General features: G+C 51.6%; 1 protein-coding gene across 2 annotated transcripts in view; it reads right to left on the minus strand.

Annotated features, from left to right (window-relative positions):
• Positions 1-1487: 1487 nt before the first annotated feature.
• GOLGB1 (golgin B1) overlaps positions 1488-13171 on the minus strand; it is a 43038-nt gene continuing 31354 nt past the window's right edge. For both annotated transcript variants that reach the window (XM_083460821.1, XM_083460820.1), the window contains exons 16-23: positions 11318-11475; positions 9966-10101; positions 8592-8741; positions 7474-7632; positions 7143-7240; positions 6766-6900; positions 4136-4241; positions 1488-2829 (exon numbers count right to left, since the gene is read on the minus strand). In XM_083460821.1, the coding sequence (XP_083316947.1) occupies positions 2695-2829; positions 4136-4241; positions 6766-6900; positions 7143-7240; positions 7474-7632; positions 8592-8741; positions 9966-10101; positions 11318-11475 (1077 nt within the window). In that variant the 3' untranslated portion in view covers positions 1488-2694. The remainder of the gene's footprint in view (positions 2830-4135; positions 4242-6765; positions 6901-7142; positions 7241-7473; positions 7633-8591; positions 8742-9965; positions 10102-11317; positions 11476-13171) is intronic.

The raw sequence follows: 13171 nt of genomic DNA on the forward strand, positions 1-13171 counted from the left end.
AACACCAGAAAGATCCTCTTCAGACCCCCTCGAGTGTCAGGATTATAAATAGGAACACAAGAGTCTGCTGGATCAGGCCAATTAGCCATCTATTCCAGCATCTTGTTCTCGCAGTGCTCAACCAGATGTCCATTATCATCCCCCTCAGTTGTCCCAATTTAAGAGGGACATCCCGTTTTTTGGGGGGGGGAGCTGTGCTCTCTTGCAAGTCACCTGTCTCCTGAGAGATCACGGCCCCAAAATATGCACATCCTGGTTTTCTTCTAGGGCCTATTGGAGGGTATGCATTGTGGGAAGCCCGCAAGCAGGATTCGAACACAAGAGCCCTCTCCTCTCCTGGGGTTTCCAGCAACTAGCTTTCAGAAGCGTTACTGCCTCCAAGTGAACACAGCACAGCCGTCGTGGCAAGAAGCCGTTGAATTTCTCCAATTCTCTTCTAAAGCCATCTAGATTGGTAGTTGCCATTGCCTCCTGTGGCAGGGAGTTCCACAGGTTACGTGCTTTGTGAAGGATTTTCATTTGTCTGCCCCGAATCTTCCGTGTCCCGTGTTAATGAGAATTATGGGATGGTAGGATCCCAAAAGAGCACGGTCCTTGCATGGCTTCAACAGCACAACCATTACAGTCCCTCCAAGTTGAACGGTTTATGCAGCTGTGGTAGAAGTTGCTCTTTTAAGAACTTACAAAATTGACCCCCCCCCCAATCCATCCATGCCAAGGGTTCCTCCCACCAATTCTGGGTTGTTGTTTTTTTAAAAAAATAGCGTCTTCTATTTCAATTACTGAAATAGGTTCTTTTAGTACCGCTCTGTGATCTCGAGTCTTAAATCAAATATTTGTCGATGTTCTCAGGGTCAGGGTTATCAGATATGCACGTTTTCATAAAACGTAGCAAACGCATTAGAGATGTGCCTAGTTTCGCCTTCTGCTACCCTTCACGCTTCTGTCCGCAGGGTTTTTGATTGAGCTTTTGATTGAGTTTCTACTGAAATGAGGTTGAATTGTAATGTTTTAATGTTGTATTTTAATCTTGTTTTTTAAAGCTGTATTTCAGTCAATTGTTTTTATATTTGGTGTTAGCCGCCCTGAGCCCAGTCTTGGCTGGGGAGGGCGGAGTATAAATAAAATTTATTATTATTATTATTATTATTATTATTATTATTATTATTATTATTACTATTACTATCCTGAAATTCTTAGAAAGCTCAGCTAAAATAGCTCTTCCCGACATTCCCATTTTCTCTAATATTAGCACACCCAAAAATTTCTATGTGCTTCCATGTTTGCATTTAGAGCCAAGAGCTGTCTGTATATTTCACATAAGTATGGCAAAATTACTTCTGATTTATCTTTTGTTACCCTTGAGCTGCCAAATTCCGGAGTGCATCCAACCGTGCTGTTGAAGTTATAATAAAGGGGTGTCAGAGCCGAATGCGAGAACCACAGCAGGCAGAGTCTGACCCAACCACAGCATTCACACGACTCGCTCGAAAAAATAATCTTTATTGCACAAGGATGGGATTTCAAGAGGATCAGAAGACTGGATTTGAAAGGAAGAGGGACAAGGGAAGTCTACACACCACACGCCGGGAACACCCCCAAAAAACGGCAGGCAGGGCCTCAGCTCGACGTCCACAGAAGATGCTTCCAGCAGCTTCCTGAACTGCAAGCGAAGAGCTATCCCAAAATGTCTGTGCACGATGGAAACAGTTAAAACACCCCACCAAGCAGGGCGTCTTAGCCCCACTCCAACGGGAAGCTGTGGGGTGGGTTTCATAACTCTGCTCCCCCCACATCTACCCTGATTTCCTCTCCTCTGCATGGTGTAGGAAACGGGCTCGGCGGCCACAGACAAGTTGGTTTATCTTCACTGGTCAGCATGAAACCATTCCACCCCCTTCTCTATCCCTCTGTTGGGTGGGGAGCCGCCGATAAGAGATGTACGCCTGGGGCTTCTGTCCCTTTCGATGCCACCCTTCCAGCCCCCCCGGTGCCAAAATCACAGAGCACGAAGAAATAAAAGAGAGAAAAGGCAAGCTGGAAGTTGATCGAATTCCCCTGGTCCCTTCCCCAGAATCAGGCTCTGCCAATACCTGCGGAATCAGCACAGAAAGCGGGTCTGGCCCTCAGTGTGCTGCGATCCCAGACTGACCTCCCTTTGTCTGTAGATTACAACCAACGCAGCATTGTTAAAAACGGAGGAAAGCTCAACGCACAACCTCCGTCTGCCTTGCCCTCCCAAATGAACTCAGGCCAGCCTTTGGAAACCTGGTACCCCCCCCCCCCCAGATGTTTCAAAGTCTCAGCCCCTCCGTTGATGGAGGCTGGTGAGAATCATAGTCTAAAACAGATCTGGAAGGTGCCAGGTTAAACGTGAAGCGACTTCACCCCGAATTCAGTGTGCAAAAGTGAACCGTTTAAACGCCGCCACCCCCCAACGCTTCCCTCGAAGAACATGAACAAAACCAACGCGTGGCCCAGTCAAGGGCCGCTGGCCCCGCCCTTCCGCGGGCTGGGGGCCACCCTGAGCTCTCTGCAACACTCCCTGTGGCCTCCAGCCAGCCCCCCCAAGGTGCCGGAGTCTCCCAAATCAGCCTTCTCATCCGTCGACAGCAAGGCAGGGTCCTCCAGGGACGGGGGCTCGGCAGCAGCCCGGACAACTCACGTGCCCCACCCCACTCCGGGGGGCTGTTCTCACAAGTGGCCCGTGAAGCAGAGGAGGAGGAGCACGTGGACCGTGAGGAGGTAGAGAGTTGCCAGGAGGGGCAGGCGCCGGCGAGAACAGAAGAGGGAGTGGAGGATGCGCCGCAGCCCCACGCCCCCTCGAGTCTGGGGAGAAAGCAAGGAGAGGTTACGAGGCAAGTCTACCAAAGGGGGGCTTCAGCTCAAGTCAACTCCCGTTGCAAAAGGCCACAGGAGAGGCAGGTGCCTAGGACAGCAACATGGGCCCATCTAGGGTTTCACCAGTACGTTTCCAGGCACAATTCAAAGTGTTGGTGCTGACCTTTAAAGCCCTAAACGGCCTCGGTCCAGTATACCTGAAGGAGCGTCTCCACCCCCATCCTTCTGCCTGGACACTGAGGTCCAGCACCGAGGGTCTTCTGGTGGTTCCCTCACTTTGAGAAGCCAAGTTACAGGGAACCAGGCAGAGGGCCTTCTTGGTGGTGGCACCCACCCTGTGGAACACCCTTCCACCAGATGTCAAAGAGAAAAATAACTACCAAACTTTTAGAAGACATCTGAAGGAAGCCCTCTTTAGGGAAGTTTTTAATGTTTAATAGACCACTGTATTTTAATACTCTGTTGGAAGCCGCCAAGAGTGGCTGGGGAAACCCAGCCCGATGGGCGGGGTATAAATTTCCTATTTCCTATTCCTATTCTATGGGTTCCAGAAGCGAAGCGCATTGACTTTTGCAGGAGGTTATACAGTTGTACCCTGGTTTTCGAACAGCTTGGTTCTTGAACGCTTTGGCTCCTGAATGCTGCAAACCCGGAAGTGAGTGTTCTGGTTTGCGACCTGTTTTCGGAAGCCGAACATCCGATGGGGCTTCCTGCAGCCAATCGGAAGCTGCACTTTGGTTTCCAAATGTCGAACGGACTTCAGGAACGGATTCCATTCAACTGCCAAGGTACCACTGTATATTGCTACAGGGGAGAGTCTGCTGGAGCCATCACGGGAATGTTTTCCCACCTGCCTTGCCTTATCCCGGATGCCTGGGACCCTTGCAAAGCGAAGATGCCGCTTCTTGTCTTAACATTTTTGTAGGGAACATTCATCACCATCTTTTGGTAGGCACACAGGCGTGTTTTACCACTGCTGAACTTGTACTGTCTGCATTACTCTGTATTTGCATGCATTTATTTCTTGACAGAAGGCTTTTCAGCTGAAAGGCAGCATATAAATGAACAGTAACGCGACGTCTGGTGCAGCAGGGAGAACCAGAAGATGCTGGAAAGGCTGCTCTCAGGTTCAAATGACCCAAGTGGATTGTGGACAGACTTGGCCTTAAAGATGCCCACTGATGGCAGATCATTCTAGCTTGGCTTGCCCACTCTGGCTGGGGTGGAGGGAGAGAGTGGAGCTGAGGCTCCCTTGTAGGAGAGATGGGCCCTCGCCTGCTGGGAAGAGGCTTACCTTGCTGTAAGAGGTGTCTGTGGGACCTACAAGCAGGGTGTGTTCAGGGCTGGTAGGTATTTCAATGCTGGTGTCCAAAGAGTGGGCCCACTCACTCGATTCTAACCTGCAGGGGAGAGAGAGAGAGACGTGGATTAGTGCCCCATGGTTGACGGGCAGCAGGGCAGCCCTGTTACGATATAGAAGCAATGCGGCCGCGAGCTGCTAGCTTGAAAGCAAAACATAATGGGAATGTTGGGACTGTTCCGTGGGAAACAGAGGGACAGCCTATTCACAGTGCGAAGCACCGGAATTAGCTCAGAGTGTAATATGAGCTGTACAGGAAGTACAGGAAGAGTTTGTCTCTCTGCTGTTGGAGTTTGAAGAGAGCAGACCAGCGGCGTAGCGTGAGTTGTCAGCACCCGGGGCAACGCAAGTAATTTGCGCCCCCTAACCCGGGGCAAGGCAAGTAATCTGCGCCCCCCCCAACCCCTAACCTGCGAGTTGCCGCTGGCGCTGCCGCGCAAACAACGCTGCTTGCCCGGAGGAGGATGGAGGCAGAAGCAGCCGCCGCCTGTGGCTGGGCCGAAGGGATGGCGGCGGCGGCGGCAGGGTGCAGAGGCTGCCCGTGCCCGGCCAGGCGTCGGTGGCGGCGTCGGCGCTGCTGCAGCGGCTGCTCCTCCTGCGAGCAGTGAGTGGAGCGCAGCCACAGCGACGGCGGGGGGCGCGCGCGCTAGGGCGCAAGGCTGGCGGTGGCGGCGGGGAGCCCGGCGGAGGAAGGAACTTGTCCCTTCCCTCTGGACTCGCGCCCCCCCCCCAGATGTTGCGCCCGGTGCGGCCGGCACCCCTGGCACCCCCCACGCTACGCCACTGGAGCAGACGTGTTTTCTGTAACGCTGCAAAGACAGAAATAAAGGCTTGTAAATACGTTTCTGTCTATCTCTTTCCCCTGCCCGGGGGGGGGCAGGAAAGAGTGGTGTGTTCTTCTCACACTGAGAAGAATCGCCTATCGCGACCTCTACCTGGATCTTGCCGGGAAAGCAGACAGGGAGGTCAACAGGAGACCAAGCCGGGTGCCTGGGAGAGTTGCCAGTTTCTCCTGATAAAGGCTTGATTCCCAACAAGCCCATGGACAGCCAAGATGCTTGAACAAGCAGCTATACCCCTCAGACCAAGGGTGGCTATTCTTTCAGTTCAAAGGAGCCAACTCCTTGGGACTACGTCAGCGGCAAATATGGCCTCCAAAATTGTACACAGCCCCCCCCCCCAACTCAGGACATTGGTGGAGCTCAGCTCTGGGGTGAGGGAAATCTGCGTTGCCACTGGGGCTCTGTGCACCTCAGAGCGGCATCTACAGTGGTACCTTGGGTTAAGAACCTAATTCGTTCTGGAGGTCCGTTCTTAACCTTGAACTGTTCTTAACCTGGGGTACCACTTTAGCTAATGGGGCCTCCTGCTGCCGCCATGCGATTTCTGTTCTCATCCTGAAGCAAAGTTCTTAACCCGAGGTGCTATTTCTGGGTTAGCAGAGATGGTAACCTGAAGCGGCTGTAACCAGAGGTACCACTGTACTTCCTTGATTCATCAGTTTAGCATAGTTGTCAACTTTTCCCTTTTCTTGCAAGGAATCCTATTCGGAATAAGGGAATTTCCCTTTAAAAAAGGGAATTTGCTGCCAAGTCAGCCCTGGCCCCTATCATGGGTTGTGGAAGCCCTTCTGGAAGGCCGCTTCGACTGGCCTCTTCCATCACGCTGGAAGCAGCAACGCTCCTGGATCCTGCTTGCTGGAAACCTCAGCAGGGGAAGCTGCTCTTGTACTCGGATCCCATTTGCATCTGGCTGGCCAGTGTGAGGACAGGATGGGCTGCTGGCCTGATCCAGATTTGGAAGGGACCAGGAGGGCCATGTAATGAAACCCCTTCAAATGCAAGAATCTTTTGCCCAATGCAGCTCAGCGCCCGCTGGGATGCCCAAACATGAGAGTGTCAGAGATTACCGTTTTTTTCCTGCGTATTAGACTCAAAAACCATGTCAAAACACTGGGGTCGTCCTACACACGGACCGTGGCATGGGGAGGAAGCTGCGTGCCACCAGCCAGCTGGTTAGCGGCTCACGCTCTAGGGAGCTTCCCACGTGGGGGGAGCAGCTGCCCACTTTGCCAATCCCCAGCAATGGTCCTGCTGGGGTGCAATTCCCCCTTAAAAAAGGGCAACAACTTTGGGCCATCTCCCCTCATTTTCTTTAAATTCAGTCCCCCAGAATAGGAGCCGTCTAATACATGGGGGCATCTTATACACAGATGTTATACACAGATCTTATACATACACACACAGTCAGACCTTGGGTTACAGACGCTAAAGGTTGCGTTTTTTCGGGTTACGGACCTGCCAAAACCCAAAAGTACTGGAACGGATTACCTCCGGGTTTTGGCAGTTGCGCATGCGCAGAAGTGCTAAATCGTGCTTTGCGCATGCGCAGAAGCACCGAACCGCAACCCACACATGTGCCGAGATGCCGCTGCGGGTTGCGAATGTGCATCCCCCACGGAACATGTCCACTGTATGCGTACGTTATCTATATCTATCTATATATCTACATCTATACACACACACACCCTGGTCATGGAAGCCGGGGCCAGGCCCGTGACTCACCTGCGGATGTGATCCTGGGCTGCGGCAAAGGCCTCCTCGGCCGCCAGGCGCTGGTCCCGCTCCTCCTGCAGCAGCTCCTCCAGGCGCAAGAGGCCCTGCCTGGCACTGCTCTGCTGCTGCCTGGCCTCCGAGAGCCTGCAGCAAAGAGAAGGGCGGTGAGGAGCAAGGCTCTCCCTGATCGCAGCTGCACGGCCTATGCCAGGCAGCACAGTGGTTAGAGCTGGACTAGGACCCGAGAGAGACCAGGGATCCCTGCTCCACCATGAAGCTCCTTGGGTGTCGGGGGGGGGGGGCAGTCATTGCCGCTCTCAGCCTAACCTACCTCACAGGGTTGTTGTGAGCAACCACCACCTCCCGGCTCCAAAACTGGCACTCACCTCATCTGCAGTTCCTGCAGCTCGGGCGTGTAGCTCTCCCTGGGGTGCTCACTTCTTTCCTGGGGGGCTCCGGGAGCAGCGTCTGTCGGGAGGGAGCCCTGGGCAGGGCAGAAAGCACACATTAAGGCATGGGCCAGATCGCCACAGGTCCTGAATGAGAGTGCCACCCCCCCCCATGGCCAGGTTTCAGGCAATTCTTGCATGGCAGAGGCAGCCAGGCTTACAGGCCTGATAGGGAGCTGTAACCGAGAGAGGGAACCAGAATTTGCGCGTAGGCTGAGAATGGCACAGTTTCAGTCGGCCTCTGCAGCCCAGTGAGTCTCAGCCTTACCGAGTCCTTCACTGGGGTCTGGAGCTCCCGCAGCTGATTCTCCAGGGCCTCACAGCGGGCAAGAACCTCGTTGTAGCGCTGGTGGCTCTCGCGCAGGTTGCGGCTGCTCCCCCGCAGCTGGAGGGAGAGCGAGTTCTTCTCCTCGAAGACCTGAGAGAGCTGGAGAGAGGAGAGAGGGGCTGAGATGTCTTCCTCAGCTGACCATCATGTCTCCCAGGATGTTTCTGAGCATAATTCAAAGTGTTGGTGCTTTAAAGCCCTAAAGGTCCTCAGTCCTGTAGACATAGCTGTCAACTTTCGGATTTGAAAATAAGGGATGAGCAGCTTCAAAAATAAGGGATCAGCAGCCTCACCTGTCCCGGGGACGGTCTATGGATATCTATCAATCTGGAATAGCAGCGGGAAGCAGTGGGAAACGGCGCTGGAATAAGGGAATTTCCCGCAAAAAAAGGGAAGGTTGACAGCTATGCCAGTAGACCTGAAGGAGCGTCTCCACCCCCATTGTTCTGCCCGGAGACTGAGGTCCAATGCCAAGGGTCTTCTGGTGGTTCCCTCGCTGCGGGAAGCCAAGTTACAGGGAACTAGGCAGAGGGCCTTCTCGGTGGTGGCACCCGCCCTGTGGAACGCCCTCCCACCAGATGTCAAAGAGAACAACAACTACCAGACTTTTAGAAGACACCTGAAGGCAGCCCTGTTTAGGGAAGCTTTTAATGTTTAACAGACCACTGTATTTTAATACTCTGTTGGAAGCCGCCCAGAGTGGCTGGGGAAATCCAGCCAGATGGGTGGGGTATAAATAATAAATTCTATTCTATTCTATTCTATTCTATTCTATTCTATTCTATTCTATTCTATTCTATTCTATTCTATTCTATTCTGTCAGTTTCTGGCCGTCCTGTCTGTGGAAACAAACCGGAGGGCTTTAATCCTCTGTGAGGAAGAAGCACATTTGACACAGGGAGAGCAGAGGTGGTCACTGCGAGGAGAGGGAAAGCACAAGAACTGGCGACGATCCACTTTGAACAACAGACAATTCCCTCACCGTCACTGATGCATAATATGCACATTCTGAGGAGCCCACCCACCGACCCTTGCCCTCCCCTTGCCCTCCCTCCTACCTTGCTGTTCAGCTGCTGGACCCGCAATTCTTTTTGGTGCAGCTCCTTCAAAGTGCTGCTCAGCTGGGCCTGGAGGCTGTTGGTATCGGCCTCTTGACCAGACACAGCTCCCTGCAAAGTCTTGCTGGAACCGGTGACTCCTGGGGCAGCCTGCAGGGAGACAAATACCTGAGCCCTCGGTGCACAGCCACTCAGCTGGGCCTGGGGGAACTGCACAGCCAAGGGCCAGGGCCTCCCAAGAGCCCGGCCAAAACCTAGGTAACGGTAAAGGGACCCCTGACCATTAGGTCCAGTCGTGGCCAACTCTGGGGTTGCGGCGCTCATCTCGCTTTATTGGCCGAGGGAGCCGGCGTACAACTTCCGGGTCATGTGGCCAGCATGACTAAGCCGCTTCTGGCAAACCAGAGCAGCGCACGGAAACGCTGTTTACCCTCCCCACCAGAGTGGTACCTATTTATCTACTTGCACTCTGACATGCTTTCGAACTGCTAGGTTGGCAGGAACAGAGACCGAGCAATGGGAGCTCACCCTGTTGTGGGGATTCAAACCGCTGACCTTCTGATCAGCAAGCCCTAGGCTCAGTGGTTTAACCCACAGCGCCACCCACGTCCCTAGGCCAAGACCTAGATGTACAGAAATGACAGAAGTGGAGTGTTGAAAGGGACCTGAAGGGCTTACCAGGATCCGGGAAGGTTGTACGAGGGCCCCGGGACTCTCACAACCTCCCTATAGGGCCAGTAGGCAAAGCCCACTCCAGACAGGCAGGAAGAATCAAGCAGAGGTTGGGGAGCATTTGAGGGTCTTCCTGATTTTGCCTTTGCATGTGGACCCCTCAAATGTAACCCTTGTGTAGTTATTGCCTGTTAGTTTGATTTACTTCAATAAAATCTTTTTAAAAAGAAAGAAACAGGATGGCATGGAAGCATAAAAACCAGGTAGAGGGTCTTCTCGGTGGTGGCACCCACACTGAGGAACGCCCTCACATCAGATGTCAAGGAGCCACTATCTGACTTTTAGAAGACATCTGAAGGCAGCCCTGTTTAGGGAAGTTTTTAATGTTTGATCGTGTTTTAATATTCTATTGGGAGATGCCCGGAGTGGGTATAAATAAATTATTATTATTATTATTATTATTATTAAATTGTCATGTTGGAAGGGACCCAAGTCCAGCCCCCTGAGATGCAGGAATCTCCACTAGATCATACATGACAGGTGGTCATTCGACGTCTGCTTATAAACCTCCAAGGAAGGATTGTCTAACAACTCTCAAGAAAGCTTTTCCTGATGTTCTTGTAACCTCAGTTTGGGAAAAGGCCTGGGCAAAGGGCCCCGTTGCAACATCAGTCCCACCCACCACACCACCCCCAGCCTCACCTGTCTCTGGCGCTGCTCCTCTTCCACCACGATTCGTGCACCAGCTCTCTCTCCCTCCTGTGCTGCTCTCCGCAAGGAACTCTGCTCCTGCCCCGTGGCTGATGGGGCCTCCAGCTTCCAAGATGCTTTCTCCTCCCTGCAAGACATCACAAGAGAGGAACTGCAGAGGCGGCACATGGGGGGGTGGGGGGAAAGGGCGACCTGCCCACCAAAGCTCACATGGTGCTTTTCCTGGTGAGGCCGTGGTGAGTTTGGGCACAGCGGTTGTTGCACCAAAGTCAAGAGAGCTCTGGGGAACTGTCAAGGAGGGCACCCCCAAGGCCAGGCTCCAGACAGAGGAGATTTGCTAGAGAAATGAATGTGCGCAGCAGCCGGTGTGGAAGGCTGGGGTTGGATCTGAAGAAGCCCGAGATCAAATCCTTGGCCAGCCGCGAAACTCGCTGCTTGACCGCGAGTCAAAGGCAGCTGTGAGGATAATGGCAACCCCTGCTGCACCAACCTGGGAGAAGCACGGAGTGCGATTTTGACAAAAGTCAGAACAAATAAAAAGGAAAAGGGCCACATCACACCCACTCTACTTTTGTAAGAAATTGGGATTTAACGTGGCAGCACCCAAGCTTTATACCTCGTTACATCGTGCAAGAGAGTGTATTCAGAAAGGACTCCTTCAGGTGTTCTACATGCCAGGAAATGAAATTCCTGCAGATCTGTTTTCTAAGGTTGTTAACAGAGAACAACTTAAGGTTTATGTACAGAGGTTGCAATTGGGTTGAACCACAGGTACTACAAATTACATGGAAAGAGGGAGGATGTTGGGACATAGTTCCATTCCACCTTAAAAGGAACAGGCATGACTGTTGTGTGTCACGTGCCTGTTTACTTCCAGCACAGTCTGCTGGGAATTTCCGTTGTATATTGCTTTTGCTATATTGCTCTTCTGTTGGACACGAAGGGAAGCAGACATGTTTTCCCTTGTTCCTGGACTATGCTGAATAAACGCCTGTAAATAATGCTTACACATGTCTCTGTCTGCCACTTCCGTTGTGAAGATTTATTCACTCTGCTAATGAGTGTGCTCCGCTTCTGAATGTATTGGAGGCTCAAGTCACTGACTGATGCTGTTCCGGAGTTCACCCGGCTGCCGGCCAGTGGCTGGAGCCAGCTGGGGGCCTGCCAAATGCCCCCGTCTCTCCGGACGCATCCCAACACCAGGTTGGTGGCCATCCCTGCCTCCAGTGGCAGGGAGTTCCATAGTTTAAGTATGCACTGCTTAGAGAAGGCGTTTCTTTGCTCTGTGCTGAAACTTCCAGCACTAAGCTTTCCCCCTGCCTCGGTGACAGGGTGAGACTCACCTGAGCTGGTGGAGCTCCATCTGCCAGGAGGCCCCGTCCTGCCTCAGACGCTCCACCTCTTGCTTCTGCTCTTCCACCTGGGCCTTCAGGCGCGCGATCTCTGCTGTGTCCACCCCAACCTGCAGGTACTGCTGCTGGAGGTTCTTCAGCTCCACCAGCTTGGGCAGGAGAGAAGGAAAGTCAGTCAGTTTTAGTGCACATAGCCAAAGGCTGCCGCAATGTACACAGAATCATTCAACAATTAAAAGAAAATACAGTCATACCTCGGGATGAATACGCTTAAATATTTTTGGGTTGCACTCCGCAGCGGCCCGGAAGTAACAGAGTGCGTTACTTCCAGGTTTCGCCGCTCACGCATGTGCAGATGCTAAAAATGACGTCACATGCATGTGCGGAGGCGGCAAAACGCAACCCGCGCATGCGCAGCCGCGTCTTACGTTCGCTTCAGGATGCGAACGGGGCTCCGGAACGGATCCCGTTCGCATCCAGAGGTACCACTGTATGCTGGATTAATACAAAAAACTTAAAACATTTATATTATCAAGACATTACCTCCTCTAAACAGAACTATAAAAGTATCCTAATATACAGGTTAAGACATTAAACAATAAAATTTATAGGCTAAAATCACCACATGGCCACTAATATATTAAAAAATAATGTTAATTAATACAATGTGCAATTATATTCGGAGTTTGGTGATAAGGATAGAATATAGCTTGATGCAGATAGGGTCAAATAAATTCATCTCCTTTACAGTTGGTGGCTATCTTGGCTATATAATTTGCTCTAATTTTCCTAGCGGCAGTTGCAAAGAGTGCTACACGCCAGGTCACATGCTTATCTATGTCTGCGAGGAAATATAAAATCATGTCAGAGGGGTTCTGGCCAGGGGACTTTGTCATTATAGGTGCTAAAAATCGTTCTCTTGCTTCATTATATACGGGGCAGCGCAAGATATAATGCATAAGGTCCTCTACTTCAGGACATCCCCTAATGCAAACACGTTCGTTGGCATGCCTCTGTGTCTCCTATCTCTATAAGCAGAGTTTGTTGCATTTAATCATAACTCTGTAAAAGCTTTCCGAAGTTGTACAAAAGTCAGCTCATTGAAATAAGGTGTATGAGAGAAGGAAAGAGAAGAGATGGGTTAAGCCTGCCACTCGGAAGGCTCCAAGGGGCGATGTCTGCAGACCATCCCCGCGTGAAGCCCTTGGGGAAAACTCACCACCTCAAGTGCGGGGAACCCTCAGCCTTCCAGAGGTTGCTGAACTACAACTCCCATTATCCCTGGCCACAGGCCATGCTTGCCGGGGCTGATGGGAGTTGTAGTTCAGCAACATCGGGAGAGCCAGAAGTTCCCCACACCTGCCCATCTCTTGGTTTCAGAACTTCAGAACTTCAAGCCAAATTAACCCAGAATACAAGACTCTGTGGATCTCATTACAATTTCCCCCCTACAAAAGCTTTTAATACATTTCCCCCAGTTGCCTTTGATTGTTCTCCCTGAGTCTGACTAAAAAAATAAAATACCGTATTTTTCGCTCTATAACACGCACCCGACCATAACACGCACATAGTTTTTAGAGGAGGAAAATCCGTAGGCATGCCACCCGTAGGCATTTCCTCCATAACACGCACAGACATTTCCCCTTACTTTCTAGGAGGAAAAAAGTGAGTGTTATGGTGCAAAAAATACAGTAAGTGTTAGGCTATGAAGAATCTCTAGTTCTCTATTATGTAGAAACTGTTTAATCATCCTATGCCCTTTTTAAATGTGGGGGGGGTTGGGGGGAAGGTGTTATTGTTGTTTTTATTTTGATTATGGATTTTGTGGTTTTATATTTTGATTTT

The sequence above is a fragment of the Podarcis liolepis genome (genome assembly GCF_965112155.1).
Source record: "Podarcis liolepis genome assembly, chromosome: 10".
In the NCBI taxonomy this organism is placed as follows: domain Eukaryota; kingdom Metazoa; phylum Chordata; class Lepidosauria; order Squamata; family Lacertidae; genus Podarcis; species Podarcis liolepis.